Source organism: Equus asinus, chromosome 4 (assembly GCF_041296235.1).
Source record: "Equus asinus isolate D_3611 breed Donkey chromosome 4, EquAss-T2T_v2, whole genome shotgun sequence".
NCBI lineage: Eukaryota > Metazoa > Chordata > Mammalia > Perissodactyla > Equidae > Equus > Equus asinus.
Genome location: NC_091793.1, coordinates 86022707 through 86046859, shown reverse-complemented (window position 1 = coordinate 86046859; position 24153 = coordinate 86022707). Strand labels below are relative to the sequence as shown.

Here is a 24153-nt window from a genome sequence, read left to right as displayed (position 1 = left end):
TGAATCATCTAATGAGAAATAGGTAGAAGGGTTTACTATTATGTAATTTTCTATTGTCAAAAGGTAAAATATGAAATTGAAGGGCATTAACAATAGAAGGGTGTTATAACAGGAGGCACTTTCCTGGAATATAACTTTAAAGTCATGAAAATAATCAACCTGTCCCTTAGTAAATTAGGATAATCATAAGGATTTGATTTCTTACACAGGGCAGCATCTTTCTTAAATGCCTAAAGGAGGAAAATGCACAGCCTTGCTAAACGAATGTCCAAGAGGCAAGGACACTATCTAAAGTTCAACTTCAATCTAATTCTCTGCTCTCTTTCACATTAAGGCCAAAAATGAATATTAACCATTTTTATTAACTATGGCCCTCATTTTTTAAGTACTAAAACCTGTTAGTCCAAAATGCTTCTCAATGTGGTCATATTTTTATTTTTCAATTTATGCATAAAAGTTATGCAGATAAAGTTATAACAGACTCAGTAAATTATATAAATCCTCTATCGTTCTTGCATTGAATTGTGAACTTATATCTTTAAACATTAAAATTCAGAACTTTGCAGTGCCATCTAATAACCACGGTAGCAATCATTAGCACAGTCAGTGTATACAGAACTTTGGAGAGGTACTGTTCCCAATAGGAAAGGCCGGTGGCGAGAAGAATGAAGAGAGATGGAGAAGGCATTCTGAGTGGCTATGAAAGCCAAATGTCTTGCTTAGAATTCTTTTCTGGTTTGGTTTCATCTTTCTGATTTTTTTTTTTCTGCCCTTCAGCTGTGGCTCCTCCTTTGTATCCAGTTTTCAGATTCTAATAATCAGAAAATATTTTAAACATATTTCTACTTATTTTAACTATCTTAAATATTTAACAATTTTAAAATAATATGAAAATTTTTAAATAGTTAAACTATTTTAAAAATATTTCTAGTTCAGCTTTGTCAGTAATTACTAGGGAAGGACAAGAAGTACATAAGCGGAGGTTATTTTCCTTAAGGGATTTATAATATGGCTAAGAATATGCAACTAATGAAAATACACTCCTGTAAATGGCCTATCTTAGAGCAGTGATTATTAATGCAATGGACATTCAGGGAGTGATGATCAGTGTGGTTGAGAAGGTTGAGGTTAAGCAGGGTAAGCGCTCAGGTGAGCAGAAAGGGAAGGGTTTCATAAGCAGAAGAGTAGCTGTAGAACAGAAGAAATGGAGAACAAAATACATCCTGATTCAAGATTCCTTCATGGTTGGAGTGAACCTGCTTGGCTAAGTCCAAATGGAGCATCTTCTCAATAACCACGTTCAGCTTGGGAAGGAAGTACCTTCTGCTCCACTCAACTTCTTGCCTCCCCTCAACAATTTTTATTTCTTTACTTATAAAAATTAGTATGATAGAGTTTAGCCAAGAGCTAATCATGAAAATGCTAAATTGAATCCTAAATATTAACTCCCTTGTTAGTCACTAAAGAAATAAAATAAAATGATTGCATATGATTTAGATGTGTCAACTCAGAAGAAGGACTTAATGTTTTTTTTAATGTTTATTTATTTTTATTTTATTTTATTTTTTTGGTAAGGGAGATTGGCCCTGAGCTAACATCTGTGCCAGTCTTCCTCTCTTTTGTATGTGGGTTGCCTCCACAGCATGGCTTGATGAGTGATGTGTAGGTCTGTGCCCGGGATCTGAACCCATGAACCCTGGGCCGCCAAAGCAGAGAGCACAAACTTAACCACTACACCACTGGGCTGGCCCCAAGGGATTGAAATTTTTAAATATTTTAAGTTTTCCTCTTGACTCTGTCAGTAATTTACCATATGATCATACTGATTCTTAGCTATTTCAGCAATAAGGGGAGAGTATTGAATGACATGATCCCTAAGGTTCCTCTCTGCCCTAAACTTCTAAGATTTTATTACACATCTTTTCAAATATTAGACAACCAAGTGTGATTTTTTAAATTCTTGTAAAAGGTGTTGAATGATAGCTTTTGCAATAATACTTACATTTTGGCCCACTTATCTAATTCTTCTTCCAGATATGTTTTAACCATTTTTGGTTGAAGGCCAAGGGAATTTCCCATGAAATAGATTGCGTTTTCATCCTTATTCACTAAAGATAAATCAACTGAAAGAGAAGAAAATGTAAAAAATGCTTATTCAACTAATTAACACTTCTATTTGGCATTGTTAATCCACTACCAACAATTAATATAATTAACTCCAAGAACAATAATAAATAACTTACAATGCTTCCCAAGGATAGCATCAGGCTTTCTGAAAAATAATAAATCTTTTATATTTATATTTAAAAAAATAATTTAAAACTGTAGAAGCTTTTGCTGAGATCTTTCATGTTTATTGTGCTCCATGAGGAAATCTAAATTAGCAACTACTCCCAATCATAAATAGCCAAAGGCAACAGAAAAGAGTTAAAAACAGAATTTTGACAGGAAGTATGTAGAAAGTTACGAGAATTTAGGCAAGTACTAACCTTCTGCATTTATTGGTGGTGTAGATATGGCAAATAATATCTAAATAATTACATATCTGAAGTAGATATATTGGATTTTTATATTTTTTCATTCTATACTTTTGTACCTCTATAATATTAATAGATATATAGGCAACGATTGTTCTCTATACCTACTTTTTATTCAAATAAATCAGAACTTAAGTGATTTGTCTATCTTACAACTCTCCCCTGCAATGAATGCAGTTCCACTAGCAAACCAATCCACATGCTTAAAATATAGTCCAGAAATGCACAAGTTTATCATTGCATTCTACTAAGTTTTCTCTTAATTCTATGGGAAAAAGATCCCTTCTTGCTGATATTTCATTGGTATCATTTGGTAATATACTTGTCTTTACTTTAGATTGCTTAATTAAACCTCTACAGACTTTTTAAAGGCATACCGTCTATTTCAACCTGATGCCTTATAGATACTGTGCCTCTTTTTCATTGGGTTCCCTTAAATCTGACCCAATAAGAGACGTAAAAATTATTCACACCTTTAAATTGGATTTATTGACAGTTCTTTGTTGACCTAGAGAACAAATATTGAAGGATTTTATTTAGAATTCAGAGCTTTTTAATTGGTGTACCATGGCCCAAATTTCAAGTAAGCATTCAAATAAGCACAGTTCGAAGACTAAACATATTCTGTGCCTTTCAGCCCCATCAGTGACGCAGGGGGATGAGGCAACCATCTAGATCTCTGCTTCTGTTGCATTGTCTTGTTCTTTTATTGCTGATGCTTTTACAGACAAATAGGTAGCAGGCTGCTTTTATTTAGAAAATCATTTTAAAATTGTATTCAACGTGAAAGAAAAGCAGAATTGTAAACTAAATTATCTTGTCCCATGCCAGCCCACAGTATGGTTCCCCTTCTACTTTCACTACATTCTTTTCACTTGGTTGAGCGTTTTTTTTTTTTTTTAAAGTCTCAAAGTACATCAAATGGCATTATGTGAGCCATCAACTGGCACTAGGTAATATGGTAGGTTAGAATATTAAGAAAGTGCATTTGGTAAAGACCCACCAGAATGAAGAGATAACCCACCGCTCTCCAGCCCAGTTCCATCAGATCTATACAACATGAAAGACAAGCAGGACCCTAAACCTTGGGGCCCTAGCTTTCTCTTCTGTCTGAAGAATCATAAGCAAGTTTGTTATAAAAAGCTGATGCTCTTGGCAGTCATGGGGTTCAGGACACGCCACCCCAAAACATGGCAGCTTGGCATACTGAATATTTTAAGCTGAAGCAATTTGAGACATGATATGTGCAGAAAAGTCTTTCTGCTTTTCCTCTAAGCATGTCATAAAACACTCATGCAAGAGGTGCCCTCCCTATATGTCCTTATCTCCAAGACACTGGGAGGAAGTGGAACAAATAGGCCTTGTTGTTTCCCCCAGTTTACTACACTCAGCTCACACCGTTTATCTTATCACATTTTTGCATGACTTTCCCCTCTTCATCAAACTTAGCACAAAAACATTCAGGTTTAACTGCTTCTTTGGGTCTTCATTTCCTTATGAGGTCTTCCATGTCACGTAAAACTTGTAATAAAAAATTTTCTATGCTTTTCTACCATTAATCAGTCTTTTGTCTCAAGGCCTTAGCTGAGAACTTAGAATGGTAGAGGGAAAAGTTATTTTTCCTTCCCTACAGCAGCTTAGGGTTCTAAGGAAGAACAGGGAAGAGGGCACCAAGGGCTGAAGAAAAAGTTCATGGACCAACTTGATGGAGGTGCTTTCCAGAAGACTGAGAGAATGAAGTGTTTCCTCTGCAAGTACCTCCACTGAAGATTCCAGGGCTTTCCATGGATATGTTTGGGGACTGGATAATAGACTGATGGGGAGATGAAGCTGCTGCCAGTGAAGCCACTTGCCATCAAATGGCCATAGAAGTTGGGGCAAGGAGAAGCAAGAGTATTCCTCCTGGCCTCACAGACTTCTTTCTAGGACACCAAGAGGCCTCCAAAAGTTTGTGGAGCCCTAGGAAGAGCGGAGAGAAGTCCTAAAATAAAGGAACTAAAATTTTCCAAGAAATCTAGTAGGTGTCCAATTTGACTCCATTTTAAAAAATCAAAATCTATACCATTTTTATACCTTCAGGGTGAGATTGCAAATTATACCCATTACTGTATATTTTAATTGGCATACCGTGGCTCAAATTTCAACTGAGCATTCAAATAAATACAGTAACCAGACCATTAGGAGGACATTACTAAGAATGAGTTTTTAATTGCACCAAATAAAAGATCCTCTTTCCCATAATGATCTCTCATTCCTTTTAATCTTAATAAACACATAGAACTGGTTTATTTTACAGTTGGGTTCTGTAGAATAAATTATGAATGAGTGTTTTTCTCACACCACTGCCCTTCAAACAAGGTTTACTTAAGACTCATTCATCCTCCACCTGTATATTTCCTGCAAGTCCCATACTTGTAGGCATTACAGATTCATTTTCTTTTCTCTCTCTCTTTCATAGTACTGCCAGAATGTCTTGTTTTCTTGGAGAAATGAGAGAACGAAGTCAGCAATGTGAAAAGGACAGTTGGGATCTGAGGTTGAGTAGAACCCCTCGCCTTCATACATACCTATTACACAACCCCCCTCACAACTCCCCTGCTAGGAACTAACTATGAGAAATGATAGCTTGGTTGGGGGGAGGGTGTTGCGAGGAGGAGATAGAGAATTCAAGTGACAGCAACAAAGAGTCCTTGAGGATGCTGAGAGGGTCCGCAGACAGCTGCTGTGCGAAGAATATATCACACACACAGATGGTTATAATTATATGGATCAAAGTTGTTCTCCTTTATCCCCTTCTCTCCTTTCTACTCCTTACTGTTTGTTGCAGCCCAGCAACTCTTTCCGCATCCCATATATGAAGGGGGAAGGAAATAAGTTGAACAAGGCATTCTCAAATCGTGATCAGCTTCTGGATCTTCTTCAATTACAAGATTCTTTACACAGTCCCTGAGTGTCTGGGAGTTGTTCTGCATTTGTGCCAAGAGGAGCCCCTTGGTTAGGATACTCATTATTTGATGAACTTCAGGATCAGCCACAACTCATAGCTTCCCATCCTCAAGGTTGTCATGTCATTTGTTATTGATTGGCACATCCATCATTACTAATAATCATCTGCTGCTTCTTTATAGCTAGACCCCAAGTCTAGAGACTTCTGGAATACATCCAGGAGAATGGGTGAGCTCTAGATGAGAACACACTTCCTAGTCTTTCAGTGCTGGTGAAAGACTGCCTAGTCTTTCAGGCCGTTACACAACTCAACGTTTTGTGGGTTCTGTTGGATGGCTTGTTTATAACTTCAGCTTCATGGCCTGGGATGAGTGTCCTTTCTGAAAACATTCACTGCATTTATTCTTTCTTCCAAAGTCAAATTAGTATTGACATAAACTGGGCATTCTTGTTCCTCAGGATATTTTCTGTCTGCTAACAATTTTTTAATATATTGAGGATTGGTGTTCTGCCAAAATACATAATTTAGAAATGATGGCATTCATATTTATTTTCTTTGAAGTAGGAGTTACCAGTTTGGGCATAAGCTTTTGTAATTTTTCAATAGTCCTCTTGGTTTTCGCCCTCACTTCAATGACGTTCTCACAAAGGACATCGAGCTTACTGTAATCTCTCTCTTTTCAAAATAAACTTCTGTTTGATTAACACATCATTTTGGTGAGTCCCAAAACCTTGGTTAAGTCACAATGCCTCAAGAATGTGATTAGGGGCTGGCCGGGTGGCACAGTGGTTAAGTGGGCGTGTTCCACTTCAGTGGCCTGGGTTTCGCCAGTTCAGATCCCCGGTGCGGACATGGTACCCCTTGGCACGCCATGCTGTGGTAGGCATCCCACATATAAAGTAGAGGAAGATGGGCACGGATGTTAGCTCAGGGCTAATCTTCCTTGGAAAAAAAGCCCAAAAATCCCACAAAAGAATGTGATTAACTCTTCTGTTTCCAACTCTTCTTCTTATAGTGCCTTTGCTTCTTTTTCTCAGGAACATCTTCTTCCATTAGATTTGGATCCATCTGTTTTGGGGTTGAGGCAAACGAAGTGTCTCAAATTCTTCCTCTTAATCCGTACTGTCCAGGTCTACTCTGAGAAAACACTGAGAGGTGTTCTGCTCTAAAGATCCTGTGATTTTTGTGTCCAGATCAGACCATTTACTGCACTCTCTCTATTAGTTCCTGGTAGGCAGGCTTCCCAACCAGTGATCTTGCTCTAGGCAGGGCAAGGCAAGCCTTTTCTGTAAAAAGCCAGAAAGTTAATATTTTAGGCTATGTGGGCCATACAATCTCTGCTGTAATGTCTCATTTCTGTCACTGTAGCATAAAAACAGCCATAGGACAATATGTAAATAAATAAATGTGGCTGGGTTCTCGTAAAACTGTATTACAAAAAATGTTTGGTAACCCTGGTCATAGGGTCACTCTCCAAATTCTAGCACAGATTAAGCAGGCTGAGAGTTCATGAATTTCCTCTATCAGTCAAATCTCCATCTTCTGTGAATCCTCCTTGAGCTGGGAATACTTGCTTCCTGTCATAAATCCTCTGTCTTAGTTTGCTGGGGCTTCTGTAACAAAGTCCCACAAATTGGGCTTTACAATAAACAATAGAGATTTATGATGTCACAGTTCTGTGGGTAAAAGTCTAAAATTGAGGGGTTGGTAGGGTTTGTTCCTCTGAGACCTGGGAGGGAAGGATCTGTTCCGGGCTTCTCTGCTTGACTTGTACGTGGCCATCTTCATGTTCACAGGTGTTCTCCCTGCATGGCTCCGTGCCGGTCTCCAAATTTCCCCTTTTTAAATGTCACGTTGGATTAGCGCCCACCCTAAGACCTCGTGGTAACCTGATCACATCCATAAAGACTCCATCTCCCAATAAGGTCACATTCTGTGGTACTAGGGATTAGCACTTCAACATGTCAACTTTTAGGGAATGCAGTTCAACACACAACACCCTCCTTAAGGGTTCACTTGGCTTCAAATGGCCTAAGAACTTGAGTATCAGCTTTCTGCAAATAGGCATCACCTCAATTAAGCCTAAGTCAACAGTTTTAAAGCCATTTGTCTGGAAGTCTCATCTCTTGTCAAAGTTTGCGATGTGATTTCTATAGAGCTCATGATTCCCTTGATTGCTTCTGAGTAACATTTTTTTTTTAATTTTTTTTTTACTTTTTCCTTTTTCTCCCTAAAGCCCCCTGGTACATAGTTGTATATTTTTCATTGTGAGTCCTTCTAGTTGTGGCATGTGGGACGCTGCCTCAGCGTGGTTTGATGAGCAGTGCCATGTCCGCGCCCAGGATTCGAACCAACGAAACACTGGGCCGCCTGCAGCAGAGCGCGTGAACTTAACCACTCAGCCACGGGGCCAGCCCCGCTTCTGAGTAACATTTTAATGCACAGGAATGTCCATCATTCTAGACCTTATTAGCTTACGTTTTTAGTTTATTTATATGTTCCAAGTCTAACTGAGAAACCAGTTTCTTTTTTGCTTCTTAAATATAAATCAAAATTTTAACGTGACTTCAGATTCAAAGCTTCTCTCCATCTCCAGCTAGGGGCTAGTTTACTTCAGAAAATTGTAGTCTGGAACAAAAGAACCTGTCTATTGTAGTTTGTTTTGCCTGTTCCTCACTGCTGCGGCCTTTAATTCCTCCAATGGAGTGAGAAAATAAAGGTAAGCAAACTTTAATGTGGCTTTGATGCCTTTATATTAGTAGCTCTTTCCCTTATGACGTGCTTTTTTGTGGGTTCTTTAGAAATCCCTCTTCACTGGAGACCTCCAACCTCCAGTTGCCTGAAGTAGTCAATGCACACTTCAGCTGAGTCTTTTGATCCTACCCACTACCACCACCTCCCACTTCTTACAGTATATTTCCAGACTCTTTCTGCTGATGTTAGCATAATTCAACAAGCAGCCTTCTCAGGTAGCATCCTTTTGGAGTGATTTAAATTCTGCCACTTTTCACGGGGGTCACTTGACTCAAAGGATCATTTTCTGAAGCTCTCTCTTTGCAATAGGCCTAACACTTTCCTGCTCCCAGAGGCCCACCTTCGTTTTCCTCTGGCTAGAAAACCAACACTTTAATTTACCGATTTTGTTATGCACTTCCCATGATTATGATCTCTTCTAGTGCCCAGAAGCAAGAGGACAGAGTGCCAACAAAAGCAACCAGAGTTATCCTATATTCTTAAAACGATCCTTCCTCTGATTAGAGAAGGGTTTCCTTTCTCAGTGATTAAGGTACCTGTTCAGCTGCTGCTGTTATAACTGCCCCCACTGTCACAGAATTGACTGGTGGCTACCATGGAAGAGAACAGGAAAAAATGTGTCAGTTCAACAAGAAGATGTAACAATCCCAAATGTGAATGGAAGAAGAAGGACAAAAAGAAGGGAAAATCGCAAATGTGAATCCCAAATGTGGATGCATGTATCAACAGATGTATGTCAAAGATTTTATATGTCAAAGCAAGGATGGATAGAACTGAAGGGAGAGATGGATAAATCCACAATTAATGTTGAAGACTTCAACAGTCCTCTCTCATTAGTTGATATAATAAGTAAATTGAAATCAGATGGGATATGGAACTGAAAAACACCCTTCAAGCAAAAGAATGTAACTGACATTTATAGAACACTCCGGCAAACAGCAGAGTAAACATTCTTTTAAATGCACAAGCTGGGACGGCCCCGTGGCGGAGTGGTTAGGTTCGCGGGCTCCACTTTGGCGGCCCAGGGTTTCGCTGGTTCGGATTCTGGGCACAGACATGGCATCGCTCATCAGGCCACACTAAGGTGGCGTCCCACGTGTCACAACTAGAAGGATCCACAATTAAAATATACAACTAGGTACTGGGGGGATTTGGGGCGGAAAAAAATAAAATAACTGCACAAGCAAATAACAGTGGAATAAACATTCTTTTAAATCCATGTGGAGTGTTAACCAAGATAGACTGTTATCCTGGGTCGAAAACAAACTGAACAGATGTAAAAGAACTGAAACCATACAATGAATGTTTTGTGACCATAACAGAATTAAACTAGAGATCAGTAATAAAAAGAAAACTGAAAAATATCCAATACTTGGAAATTAAACAACACACTTCTGAATAAACATGGGTCAAAGACGTCTTTGGGACCTATGGTTAGGTGAGGAGTTCTTTGATATGGCACCAAATGAACAATCCATAAAAGAAAAATATCAATCTATTAGGCAACCTTGACATGAAAAACCATTATTCTGCGAATGAGAATTAAAAGATCAGCTACAAAAAAAAAAGATAAGCTACAAACGTTGAGAAAATATTTTCTTATTACTTATTGAACAAATGACTTGTATACTGAACATATAAAGAACTCAAAACACAACAATAAGAAAAACAACTCAATTTTAAAAATGGTCAAAAGATTTAAGACCTTTTTTTAAAGGTGATACATACATGAGCACATGAAACAATTAATACTCAAGTCCGTTAGCCATTAGGGAAATGTATATGAATACCAAAATAAGATATTACTACACACGTTGGCTAAAAAACAAAAGAAAAATAACAAAAATCTGACAATATCAACTGCTGGTAATGATGGGGGAAAAATAGACACTCCTATACATTGCTAGTAGGAATGCAAAATGCAAAATGGGACAGCCACTCTGGAAAAGAGTTTGGCAGTTCCTCATAAAGTTAAAAGCACATTTTCAGGATGACCCCCCAATCAACTTGTAGTATGCTAGAGCAGGGGTTGATATGTGCCAACTCCAGCTCATGGCCTGTTTCGTATGGCCTGCAAGCTCAGAATGTTTTCACATTTTTAAATGGAAGAAGAAGGACAAAAAGAAGAGAAAATGAAGGTATGTGGCCTGCGAAGAGTAAAATTTCTACTGTCTGACCTTTTGCAATACCAAATCAGTTTGATAAACAATCTATGTTCACACAAAATCCTGACATGAATGTTTACCGCAGCTATTCATAATCACCAAAACTGGACACAACTCAAAGGTCCTTTCTGGATGAATCGATAAACAACTGTGGTACATCCCTACAATAGAATACTATAAAGTAATAATAAAAAGGGGCATTATTGATACAAGTTTGGTGAATCTCAAAGACACCAGTCCCTAAAGACTGCATATAGTATATAATTCATTTTTTTTTCCCCAAAGATTGGCACCTGAGCTAACAACTGTTGCCAATCTTTTTTTTTCTGCTTTATCTCCCCAAATCCCCCTGGTACATAGTTGTATATCTTAGTTGCAGGTTCTCCTAGTTGTGGCATGTGGGACGCTGCCTCAACATGGCCTGATGAGTGGTGCCATGTCCGTGCCCAGGATGCGAACCAGCGAAAGCCTGGGCCGCCGCAGCGGAGCGCGCGAACTTAACCACTCGGCCACAAGGCCGGCCGCAGTATATAATTCATTTTATATTACATTCTGGAAAAGGCAAACTATATCAATAGAAAAATAGATCAGTGGTTGCCAGAGGTTAGTGGTGTAGAAGAGGGATTGATTACAAAAGGCAAGTATGAAGTTTTTTTGGGGAGGCGATGAAACTGTTCTATATACTGATAGGAGATGTGTTTATATGATTCTACATCGGAGTTAAAACTGGTAGACTGTATACCAAAAAAAACCAGTTTTACAGAATGTAAATTTAAATGGTAATATTAATAATAAACTCTCCTAATGAACAAGTAATTTATTTTGTACTTCTGTCATTAGGTAAGAAAGGATTCCACCATTCTTTCCTAAGTTGGGGACAGGTTCTTAGATGGGTGGATGAGAGCAGATCGTAGGATGAAGTGGAAAAAAAATTCAAGAAACATTGTGGTCCAGTAGCCTTCTGCTAAAGAGAAGGTTGAGCAGGAACAGGAGAATTAAAGAGAACAAGGGCCAATTTAACTGTGTCTGGCTTAAAGAACTGGACTATAGTATTAGTTTAAAAAAACATCATGGCAGAGTAGAAAAACATGTACGAGCTGTCTCCTTCAGACGGGTTAGCCCAGATACCTATGTTTGAGTCCTTGAACAAGTAACAGCTTGGAGTGGATTTTAGATGAAACTTGAAAGTAGATATTCAAATACTGGCTATAGAAATAGTGATCCACCCCAAGGGGAATAGCACCCGAACGGGATACAAGGCAGTTTTTCCAGGTGCTGAGAATGTTGTTTCTTGATCGAAGATCTTGTTATACAGACATGCTCATATTGTAAAATTCAGAGCTGTGTGATTTGTGCATTTTGCTAAAGAAAAAGTCTGTTTTTCTCGTTGCAGTTATTTAGAATGTAATGAGTGAAGACTTTTTTGTGTTGCTGTGTGCCTTATAAGATTAAGTTTCCTAGTGTTATCCTGAGGGAATATTGGTGTCATTTTTCTTTATAGGAATACAAGGCTGTGGTCCCAAAAATCTCCTTGGACTTTGAATATAATTCTGAGAAGAAGCTGGAGAAAAATATATGATCCCTACAGTCATTTGCATACCCTCCTTATATATTCTTGTCCAATTGTGAACCTAGTAGTCCTTTCTGGGATCTGGAATGGTGAGTGGGATAGCATGTGATGGAAGGACCCTCTGTATTTTGAGAATTTAAAAAGGAATACTCCACACACTTGAGGATCAAATTCCCTACGGAAAAGAGCTCACAAGGCCAGGTAAGATCAGACTTTGCCCCACGAAAGGTTAAAGTCTAAACTCTCCTAATAAAAATCTTTTTTTTTGAGGAAGATTAGCCCTGAACTAACATCTGCTGCCAAACCTCTCTTTTTGCTGAAGAAGACTGGCCCCGAGCTAACATCCATGCCTATCTTCCTCTAACTTTATATGTGGGGCGCCTGCCACGGCATGGCTTGCCAATCGGTGCCATGTCTGTACCTGGGATCCGAACCAGTGAACCCTGGGCCGCCAAAGTGGAATGTGTGTACTTAACTGCTGCGCCACCAGGCCAGCCCCTAAAAATCTTTCTTTTCCCAGTCCTTTGACCTCAGGCTGTGGCGGGTGTGGTAAGACATTGCCAGAAAGATGGGATGGTTGGGTGAAGACCAGATTTCTTCATGAAATCTCAATCTGAATCATATTGACCTTGAACACTGGGGCCAATAAATCTTTTAAGATTAAGCAAAGAACGTCTTTAGCAACTTACATTATTTTAGGGCCTTGGGTTCCCTGAGGTGAAAAAGGTGGAGGCAGACAATAGATCCAGTGTAGATGCTGGCTGGCCCTACATCACATTCACTTCTCTCTCTGTCTCGCTCTCTCACGACTTCTTTTTCTTAATGTAAAAGCATAGGCAACCCCTGTCTTCCTTAGACAAAGACATTCCTTTGTTCTAGTATTTCACTCCTTCAATTACTTCCAGAAAAATAGTTTTCCTCCTTGTCATTTCAATAAAGTTGTTAAAGTTAAAACTATTAATAAGGCTCTTCCTTTTTTTTTTTTCTGAGGAAGATTGGCCCTGAGTTAACATCCGTGTACATCTTCCTCTACTTTGTATGTGGGACGCCTGCCACAGCATGGCTTGTCAAGCAGTGTGTAGGTCCACACCGGGGATCTGAACCAACAAACCCCAGGCCACTGAAGCGGATCATGCTAACTTAACCACTGCACTACCAGGTGTACCCCAATAATGCTCTTTTAACTGCTAAAAGGAAAGGCCTATTGTAAACTCTCTGTGATGTGTGATGCTGACAAGTACTCCCATTTCCTTGAACCTATCTATTCACTTGGTTTGAGAACACCACATTTTCCTTGTTCCCTCTGTCTCTCTAGAGTTCTTCTTCCTTCGTCAGTGCTTTAAATTTTGTTTTTACCAGCCTCTTTTAACTCTAGGTGAGATGCCTGGGTAATATCACCCCCACCCACAGCTTCAACTATTACCTAAATGCTGATGACTCAGCTTTTTATCTTCAAACTGAACTCAACTGCTAGCTGTGCCCTAAATTCATTCTAGTCGTCTTCTATACTAAGAGAGTTGATAGCTTTGCATGTGGCTTCCAATCACAAAAATGATGTTTTATATTCAGTCTTCTTTGCAGAGAGGTGAGGCCATGACCAGACAACTGGCCCATGGCAGGTAGGTAGATACGTAATGAGGCTACTTCTGGGAACATTTTTCAAGTGACAGCACACATGCACTCTTTGTCTTTTCTTCTTTGACCCTACCTGCTTTCTACTGCTTGAAACATAATGGCCAACTTCCTGGACTCTGAGTTAAGGCCTCAAATGGCAGAGCAGCAAGAGAGAAAAAAACCTGAGTTCTCTTCAAATAAACAGTTCCCAAACAAGCTATTCATATCAGTAAATGTCACCACTATGTACCTAAGTCAAAAAGTTTGACTCCTACTATGTTTCTTCTACTTAACAGCTTATTCAATATATAATGCATTCAGGTTTATCCCATGAGTCTTTCAAATATTTCTTGAATCTCTTCTTTTTTTCACCTTCAATGCATTTACTTGGATTTTCACAATTCCTTTTGGATCTTTGAAAAATATTTTAAATCGTTTCCTTAATTCTATTTTTGCTCCCTTCAAAATGATTCTACACTGTTGATGAAATGATATTTGTAACGTAAATACACAATTTTGTTGTTCCAAGCTTAAATATTTTCCACAGCTGTGTCTAAACTCTGCATACATTTCAAACGTTATCGAGTAGTTAATAAAAACCTCTCTAATTCTTCAGCCTTATTGCCAGTTGCCCACACCCACCTATTTTCTATTTATCCTATTATATCAATTATCTTCCTATCCTATTTACCCTATTATATACCCTACTATTTATTACTTACCCACACCCACTTATCTATGTGATATCTTTTGATCATGTAAAACTATTCCTAGAGGTCAAAGCAACTATGCTTTCTCTTCCTTGTGTCTTTGCAAATGCTGTTCCCCCTGAGGGATAAGACCTCATTGGTTGCCTCCACCCTACCTTATGCCTAGATGACTCCACTCATATGCAGAGAAATAAGACAGACTCTACTCTCAGGGAGCAGATAGTCTACTACAAAAGAAAAGATGACAAATAAGTCGACTAAATTGCAGAATACAAGCGCCACAAGAAGTTCAAAATGTCTGAAAAATTAAACTTTTACTGAGAAATCGTCTTAATTGTTTTTCTTATGGAAATTAGATATTTAAGTCATTATTAAAATCACATAGTCATAAATATAAGTCTTTTTAGAACTGGTTAAAGCCTTTATTTAACATAGTATTAGCTGTTTATTTAGTTAGTTGTTTTAGTTAGTTTAGTTAGTTAGTTGATGTTGAAAAGCGCACTTTCTCAGGCTGCATTCACTGACACCTCATACTTGTCACTGTCAGCCTCACGCTGGTTGAGTGAAGAGGCTCTGTGATGTTACACAGGAGCCCCGGAGATAAAGTCAAGCACGACAGTTTCCTATGCCCATTTTATCTGAGGGTATATCACAAATTCAGAGTAATAGTAGCTCTTGTTTGGACAGGATTAACTTTAACTTGCTAAAGTTGGTTGGCAATTGACTCATTTTTCCTGAATATGTGATAAAATTAAAGGAGGGAAATATTTGAGTGTGAAAGGAACAGTGATAGGAACACTGTTGAAATAACTTTCTAGGCCCAAGACGGAGCTGCTCCTGCGTAGGGTGCCACAACAGCAAACCCAAACTTGAATAACGTTCAGGTCCTTCTGAATGTTCCACTGGGCCAGGAATGCAGTATATTCAGTTAGCAAATCCCCAAATGCCAAGCCAACTCTACACTCTCTCTATATTTATTTCCTTGTTCCTTCTCACCCCAAACAAGTTTGACTACGCGGCCCCACCTATTCAGATGTTTTCTATTTTCTCTTCCTTGTTCTTTATTCTTTATCCTATAAAAGTTTCCTGCCTTCCACCCCGTTTTGTAGTTCTCTGGACCCTTGGAAATGGAGATTGGCCCCTTTATGAAGTGTTAAATAAAGTTTGTATCGCCTAAATTGTCTTCTTTAATCATTTCTAAACTATTTGCTTAAAAATATTATCCAAATACAACATACTGCTAAGGACATTCCTTGAGTTAATAATCTTATATACAGAGCAAAATAATAGCAATTTAGTAGATTACTAGCCATCTAGGGCTGGGGGTGGGAAAGGGGAGTGAAGAATGTTCTAAAATTGGATTGTGATGATGGTTGTGCAACTATATACACTTATTGAAAATTATTGAACTGTGCACTTAAAATAGTAAGTGAAATAAGTTAGACAGAGAAAGACAAATGCTGTATGCTACCACTTATATGTGGAATCTAAAAAAACCTGAACTCCTAGATACAAAGAACAGATTGATGGTTGCCAGAGGTGGGGACGGGCAGTAGGCAAAACTGGTGAAGGTGGTCAAAAGGTACAAACTTCCAGTTATAAGATGAATAAGTCCTGTGGATGCATTGTAGAACATGAAAAAAAAAGGTAGGTTTTATGGTGTGTGAATTATAACTCAATAGAGTAATTTTTATAATGTAATAGTTTTGAGTCAAAAGAACTGGGCCAGGAGTCACGAAATTTACAACCCATTTCTAGTCCTCTTGGCCATCTACATGCACTAGACAAATCCACTTAAAATCCCTTAGATATTTAATAGAAAGAGTTGATAAACCTGAAACTTACAAAAAGATAAATCAATTAAAAAATAAAGTCGATAGACATAAACTTCTTACATGAAGAGGAAATTAAGACAAAAAGCAAAGCAAATGACCAAGGAGTTTATTAAAAAAAAAAAATGTCCAACACTGACCCAAGAAACGCAAGTTCAAACAAGGAAGGAACAATTTTTGATTATCAAATGAACAAAGATTTTTAAAACTGTTAATACCCAGAGTTAGTAAAGCAACTGCCTTTATTTCTGGGGGACATGTAAAAGTAAATATAAATCTGGAAGGCAATTTGATACTTTGATACAAAGACCTTAAGAAGTTTGTCTTGAGTCTCTGCAACAGCAATATATCTTTTGGGACGACCCAATATGCTCTCAGAGATTTAGGTACAAGGATGTTGCAAACAGGAATATTTATAATTTCAAAAAATTTAGACAGATCCTTTCCCATATTTATGCCTTACATCCTTTCCTTCCTTTCGTCCTTCTTTTCTTCCTTTTTTCTTTCTTTTTCCGTGTGTGTGTGTGTGTGTGTGTGTATGTGTGTGCGTACATGTGTGCGTGTGTTTTGTTTTTTTTGGCTATGGGCCTCCAGAACAATGTTGAGCATAAAAGCCACACCAGCGTAGTAAAAATAATTTTGACCCTTTTTTCTAACAGTATTTCAGAAAGCATCTAGGAATAGAAGGAAACTTACTTATGCTGATGAAACTTTCTATTAGAAACCCAAAGAAAACATCATATTTGATGGCAAAATATCCAAAAATCTCAGGTTGTTTTATAGCCTTTCCTTAGGTTTTTTTTTGGTCTATATTCGGAGTCATAATCTTTCCATTTTTCCAAAACTTGTTTCTTTGTTTTTCATTATTTAGCATTGCTAAAGAACATTTGTTCTAGTCCTTTACAATAATTTGAGGTGCAATGTTGTTTTTAGATGCTCTTGGAAGGTCTTTTTTTAATTCTTTTTTTTTTTGAGGAAGATTAGCCTTGATCTAACATCCACTGCCAATCCTCCTCTTTTATGCTGAGGAAGATTGGCCCTGAGCTAACATCCTCTGTGCCCACCTTCCTCTACTTTATATGTGGGATGCCTGCCACTGCATGGCTTGATAAGCTGTGTGTAGGTCCACACCCAAGATCTGAACCAGGGAACCCCAGGCCTCTGAAGCAGAGTGCATGAACTTAATTGCTATGCTACCAGGCCAGCCCCTCTCGGAAGATTTTAATAAGAAAGGAAGTACTGGATTTGTGAGGAATTCTTGTCTTGTCAAAAAAAAAGAAGGAAATTTCAACACCATCTGCCCCTGAGCCTGGTGCTCTTGCACAGTGCAAACTTAGCCACTGATCTCATCTTCACCTCTATATCCATGAGGTTCACTCTCTTACTTCATTCTCATCTCTGCTCAGACGTCATCTCATCAGTGTTTCCCTCCCAGACTGCCTTGGGTAAAACAGCACTATTCCCACTCTCCAGCCATCACAACACTTAGAGCAGTACCTGAGAGTAGAGTATCTATTAAGTTGCTTGTAAATGTGTTTATTCTCTCCTTCCTCATACTAGCATACGTAACAACCTTGCTCTTCAGTTCACTGATAAACTGTTTCGAGAATAGTGTCTTGAACAGAGTAAATGCTTAAGGAATATTTGTTGAAAGGATAAACTGTCAGAGAGTAAGAAGCACCTAGAGTGAGAATAGTGGGAATAGTAGTTAATTGATCCAACTGTCTATGACACCATCCTAAAGTGATCTAGAACAGATGACTGGCTCCCCGCAAAATCTCCAATTTAGTACTTCTGAGGTGGGACTCAAGAACTTGTAAGTTCTAGTAAATTCACTGGTGATCCTCCTACAGCTGGTCAGGAGACCACACACTTTGACAATAACTAATTCAGAAGAACTCTTGGGGTTAATGAAGTAAATTTCAAAAAGAAAGCCCAAACCATTCAAAACTGTATTTTTTGAACAAATGAAATGGTTAAATTCTTTATTCAATCAATTCATCCTCTTTCCCTTTACATTTCTTTAAGAATCAGCAATAACTTATTCAAGGTTGTTATTTTCTTTATATGTTTTCTATTGGATATCTAATTAGAACAAATTGTTACACCTATAATCAGGACACTAGAGTCAACTTTTAAGTATAATGAAGTGATTATATGTACAATGCTATCTTTACCTGGCTGCTGATTAAATTATCTCAATGCTTAGAATATTCCTGTGTTGACCTGGTATTCAAAATTCCTATTAAAGTTAAAAGTCTGTAATAAAAGAACAAAGAAATTAACATTTTGGCCCTATTCTAGGTTCACTTAACGTAATATTATTTTTGTCCTCAGAAAGACTCTAAACATTTTGAAGCAGTATTTGTCTTTTCCAGATGAGGAACTGTGGCTCTGAGAGGCCACTTGCTTCTCAAAATTCACACAACTAGAGTTAGAGGCAGGAATTCACAGCAATCTCAGGCCACAGTGCCTCCCAGGACAGACGCTATGAGTTTTGTCAGTTGTTTATGCCGCAGGACCATTGAGCTGGGACTGGGAGAGATGGATTGGAAAGCAAGTTTCAAAGCATGAGGGGGAAGGTGCAAAAGTAACTAACAAATACTTATTGAATGAAAGTGACTCAACATGAGGATGAAAGATATGTTAGTTAATGATTCTTAGGTTCAATAATGGAAAAAGTAATAAATTCAAAATAGGATTTTAACTTTCTGTATACATGTTCATTTCAACAGTCTTTTGCTCCTGGAAATTCAGGGTTAGACCCTACCTCAATATCCCTAATTCTATTGTATAGAAGAAAGGCGTCATAAGAAAAGAAGGAGACAAAGAAAAAACTCCCTAATGCATCACGCCCAGTGTCCAGGAGGTAGTCATTGCTCATAAATGTGTGTCTAGATGTGTCCATTATTTAGCATCATTTCCCAAGACATCTCAGCCCAAGCTGCAGCCACAATTGTCCACTAGCCATTTTCTCTCCTCAGTGTTTCTGTCGTGTTCTCTCTGTAATACTATCATACAACCTCATTGAAAGATTTTGTTTGTATTTTTGTTTGTTTATTTTGTTGTGTCTGTTTCTCTTGTTACTCAGGAAAAGGAATAAAATAACATTTTTTAAATTCTGAGGAAATTATACCTTTAATAAGTGTCATAAAGTTCTAAAGCCCTGATTCCCGATTTATGCTTGTTGCGTTCTGAGAAGGCAGCTTTAAGCTCTGTGACTATCCAGGGTTCTGCTGTCATCTCTGAACTAGGAGTTGATCAAACTTCCCAGGCAGCCAGCCGGTAGGCTAGAGAGCACATTGGGGCAGAGCTGACTTGTCTCAAGTGGATTACAGGTATTTCAGCTGTGTGCTGCCTGTCACTGGGCACCTTCCCTCCCATTGCGGCAAGAATAGCCCTAGACTTAACTTCATCATTTTTCATACATTAATGGTTCTTCTTTCCCTTTAGACACAAATCAAAATGTGCTTTCATTCTAGATTCTAGAAAGACCTAGATTTTTCCTGTAATCTCAGATCACTTCACTATAGCCCCGTTTTATTTGATCTCATATAGCTGCCATTTTTATCGGTCTCCCTCAACTGATATTAAATAACTTTAAATTCTATGTAGGGCTTTCTCTTATTTCATCCTTCCATAATTCTACAGGGTGCTATCTTGTGTTACATAATAACATATAAGCCAATAAGACGGTTATGTGACCCACTCTCAACCTAAAATTATATTAGCTGATGCTCTTGGGTTATAAAAGTATCAAAATTATAACTACCTCATTTAATCTGAAGAAAAATGGAAATTAGACTCTATTATAAAATATGTGAAACCCATTGTGGTGGATCAATTCCATTCAACCTGGTAAGCTTTTTCATTGATGTAAATGGAGCAAAGCCAAATATGAAAAATTGTTTTATATTTTTATACTTCTGCTACCTATGTTTTGTTTTTCCTAAACAGGACATCCTCAAAACCAAGAAAAGAGTCAGCTTCCTGTATTATTTTTAAAAAAAGTGCAGTATGCATTTCTTAATCCTTGATTCTTTCTCTTTTTTTTTTTTGGTAAGCCTTATACGTGTCATCTTTACTCACAGCACACAAAGATGGCTATTCACATAAAATTGCTCTTAGTATACCCAAGTCCCAAAATAATATTCCCTCTAACACAAATATCATGCTATTATAACTAGGTGCTACGAAATAAGGGATATTCTAATACTGTATTGAAAAGGAAGTGTTTTGAGCTCTAAGTGCTTAGAGAACAAGTAAATGCATCTACCTATAATTTTCAATCAGTCACTCTATTGTTCAGAGAAGTAGATGACAGTGTAAGAACCCTGTAAGTGTTTTATTCAGAAAAGGAGAGGAAACATAAAGAAGCTGAAACTAAGGTAGGCTGACAGGTTGATTTAGTAGTAGCAGGAACCTGCTGTTTTTCAGACACAACTGTAATGGCTCTATTATGTAACAGAACAATGACTTTCAAAGATTTATGATAAACATGTGCAGTAGCAAAAAGAAATTAATAAATTGATAAAAAAATAAAATCCTTTTCAGTATTCTTACTTGGAGGCAGATCCTGCATTTTGGGGATATAAAAATGCTCCCTGAAGTGCCTCAGCTCATCTTCCTCATCGAGGCGGAGGGCAACCCTCTCATCTGCTGGGTGACATTGAAGTTCAGATGCAATGCGTTGCACTGTGTCAGCTGGTAGCTCAAAGGGTGAGGGCTCCATCACAAGCTGTTCTCTAAAAGTGAAAAAAGATAATCTTGCCACCATCATGGTTTTCTGCAGAAAATTGGCCTTTTAGATAAAACGGCTTTTGTTTCAACTAAGATTCCCACCATCCCAACCTCAGGAATAATATAATTAACCAAACAGCAAATCCCATGCCTGAGTTTTCCTCATGGGCAAAATAAAGAAAATAATAGTAACTTAGGGATATTGAAAGGACTAAATTAGGTAATGGTGGTCAGGACAGGGTAAATATTCAATATATGTTAGCTCTTTCTATTTTTTATTTTCTGGAAAATGGACCAAATTATCTACTTTCAAACATATATAACTTCATCAACTTTTTCTCTAGATGTCTTACTAGGACGTAACAGTAAAGATGGTTTTGTGAAAAGGGTCGGAAAACAGTGCTCCACCTAGCTTGTTTTATTCCCTATCCCATCTCTACTATCCCACTGCCAATGTTTCTTGGATTATAGTTTTCAAAGTATGGACATAGACGGTAGAACCTTAAGAAATTCTTTATTGTGAATGAAAATATTGATGAAAAAGGTAACTTTACGTTAAATTATGTTAATAATTTTTACCACATGAAGACCAAAGAGATCTACCTGCTGCTGATAATCAGAAACTTCTCTCTCACAAACACATATACCATTTTAAAACCAAGCTGAACCCTGTGGTGTTTCTTGAAACCACATTCTGCTCCCTTTAATCATCATTTAACATTTCCCACCTTTTTGGAAAGACAACTTAATTTTCTGAAGGAGGTAAATTACAATGAAGCTTTAAATATCTGTTTATAGACTTCACTCAAGTTTTACATTTGTTTATTTATATTTCCCAATGTTTTACTTTTTTGAAATTGAGCAAGAGTAGCATTAAAAAAAATTTTCTTAGGCTAACTTTATTTACATATTTATACTTTTGCTGGCTCCACTCATACATTCCTCTGCTTATTTATTCTTTCAACAAATATTTATTGAGTACCTACCATATAGCTCCAAGCACTGGTGGAACAGTAGTGTATAAGATAACGTACAAGTAGCGTCTTTTGTAGAGTTTACTCTTTAGTGGAAGAATGGAAAAATAATAATGCAATTTCAGATAGTTTGAAGAGCTGTGAGTAAACAGGGCAGAGGAATCAGATAAAGAGTCACTGGAATATGGTATAGCTCCCCTGGGTGGGAGGAGCCAAGTGCAACTCTCTGAGGCAGGGATATATGAGCATTTCTGAATCACGTTATGGAGTCAAGAACCTGAAGACCTGGACTTGGAGGAAGATGACAGCAAGTGATAAGGTCCTGAGGTAGAGATAGGCTTGGCCTGTTCAGCTAATGCACTAGGAGAGGTAGGGATGAAACTGAGAACAAAGAAGTTGAAAATTCTTCCCTAGAGGAAAAAACTTTGAGATAAGCTTTGCTAACTGCAGCTGTGCATACTCAGCACAATCAACGGTTGTTCAAAATTAACCAGGTCTTTCTGTCCCTCCTTAGTATATGAGTGAGCTGTCTTTCCCAGGAAGTCAAGATCCAGCCTCACAGGCCAAATGCAGGCTAAAGATGAAAACTAACCAGACAAATCCAGACAATCAAAGGGAAAGAAATTTAGTCTTCAAGGCCAAATGCAGGCTAGTGGGAAGGTGGCAGCCAGCAAGGCCACATGCTCCCTCTCCCCTATATAAAACCCCAGGAGAAAACCCCTACCTTTTTCCCTTCAAGGAGGTGGATATGAGTTTTAACTCCCATCTCCTCATCTCTCTGCCTTTCAATAATAAAAACCCCTTCCTTGCCACAAGCCTGGCATCCTATTTTCTTTTGGCCCCCCTTGTGTGGCAGGTAAATCAACCTGTGTTTGTGCTCGGTAACAGGGAGAGGGGAGGACTATGAGGTAAGAAAGGCAGAGACGGAAATTAATCACAAGGAACTTTAAAGACCAGAAAGGAGTTCAGATATTTTTCTAAGTTTTATGGAAAATCATTGGAGAGTCTTGAGTAGGAAAGTGATATGATGTGATTTTATATTAAATAAAAATCACTTTATCTGCTCACTGATGAGTTACAAGAGTTTAAAAAAAGAGGCAAATTAAGGCTATTTTAGCAGTTCAGAGAAAAATGATGGTGGATTAAATGTGCTGAGGGTAAAAGTAGAGAAGCATGTGGATTTATGATATATTTTGGAGAAAAAGTAGATTGATTGTCATCTCTGGCGAAGACAGGAAAGAAAGCAACTTTTAGTGCTGGGATTTGAGCAAATAGGTTAAAGGCAGTGAAATAAGAAATACCTCGGGAAAAATCCAGGTAGAAATATCAAGCTGGCAACTGGATACTTGTAATTCAGGGGAAAACTGGATCACAAGATATAAATTTGATATTTTTCAACTCATAGACTGTACTTAAAGCCTAGGACTCCTGGGGACCAACCAAAACTAACAGAGATGAGGTTCTAAAGTCTCAAGTCAATCATCTTTCTTCTACTGCTCACTCTCCTTCCTCCCAACCCCAACCGATACACACAGTGTTAGGCAATAAAGAGTTGCATGTCTGAGTGTTGTATAATGCCAGGAAACACACATACTTCCTGCCCTCTAAACTTAAATTTTTCTGCTTATTTATTTGGTCTCTTGCTTTCTCAGTTGCCAATGGACTCCCCTGATGAGCCATCCTTTATATTCCCAGATAGGGACACTGGGCATGTTTTTTAGCTTTGATACCAATAATGGCTTCCAATTGCTACAATCCGTGCTTTTGTACAAAAGTCAATGATTTCAACGTTGATGCTGATGGTTCTCTCAATATCTGACCATACTCAATTATTATTTGTTCTCTTCATGAAATTTTCTCTTTCTGTGATTTTTCTCAAGGCATTCCCTTTCCCTAAAATGTTCTACTTTCCCTTCTAATATTCAGATCCTAGTCACCCTTCAAAGCCCTAGCTCAAATGTCACCTTTTCTTAATAAGACCTGTCATGATGTCTCAGCTAAAAGTAGTCTTTCCACCTCTGAACACCTGTAACACTTATGAGCATACCTCTTATGATAAGCAACACATTCGGCTAGGTACTATATTTATTTAGATCCATATGTGGATGGAAAAGACCATCTTGCTTGTCTTGCTTACAGCTTGATTCTACATGGGTCCACACCTATAGCTTTCTGATGAAGAAATCTGCTTTTTGAATAAGATGACTGTGTCTTTACCACTTGACATTATCAATTGCCTGGTCAAAGTGGATTAGTCCTCTTCTGGACACTTGACCCACTAAGGGCAGTCACTGATCTGTGAGTGACTTG

The 24153-nt window shown here is 38.1% G+C and overlaps 1 protein-coding gene across 2 annotated transcripts in view; it reads right to left on the bottom strand.

Moving 5' to 3' along the window:
• The window catches only part of KYNU (kynureninase), a 111297-nt gene that overhangs the window by 80163 nt on the left and 6981 nt on the right, over positions 1-24153 (bottom strand). For both annotated transcript variants that reach the window (XM_014852159.3, XM_014852160.3), the window contains exons 2-3: positions 20693-20874; positions 2003-2123 (exon numbers count right to left, since the gene is read on the bottom strand). In XM_014852159.3, coding sequence (XP_014707645.2) covers positions 2003-2123; positions 20693-20861 — 290 coding nt within the window. In that variant the 5' untranslated portion in view covers positions 20862-20874. The remainder of the gene's footprint in view (positions 1-2002; positions 2124-20692; positions 20875-24153) is intronic.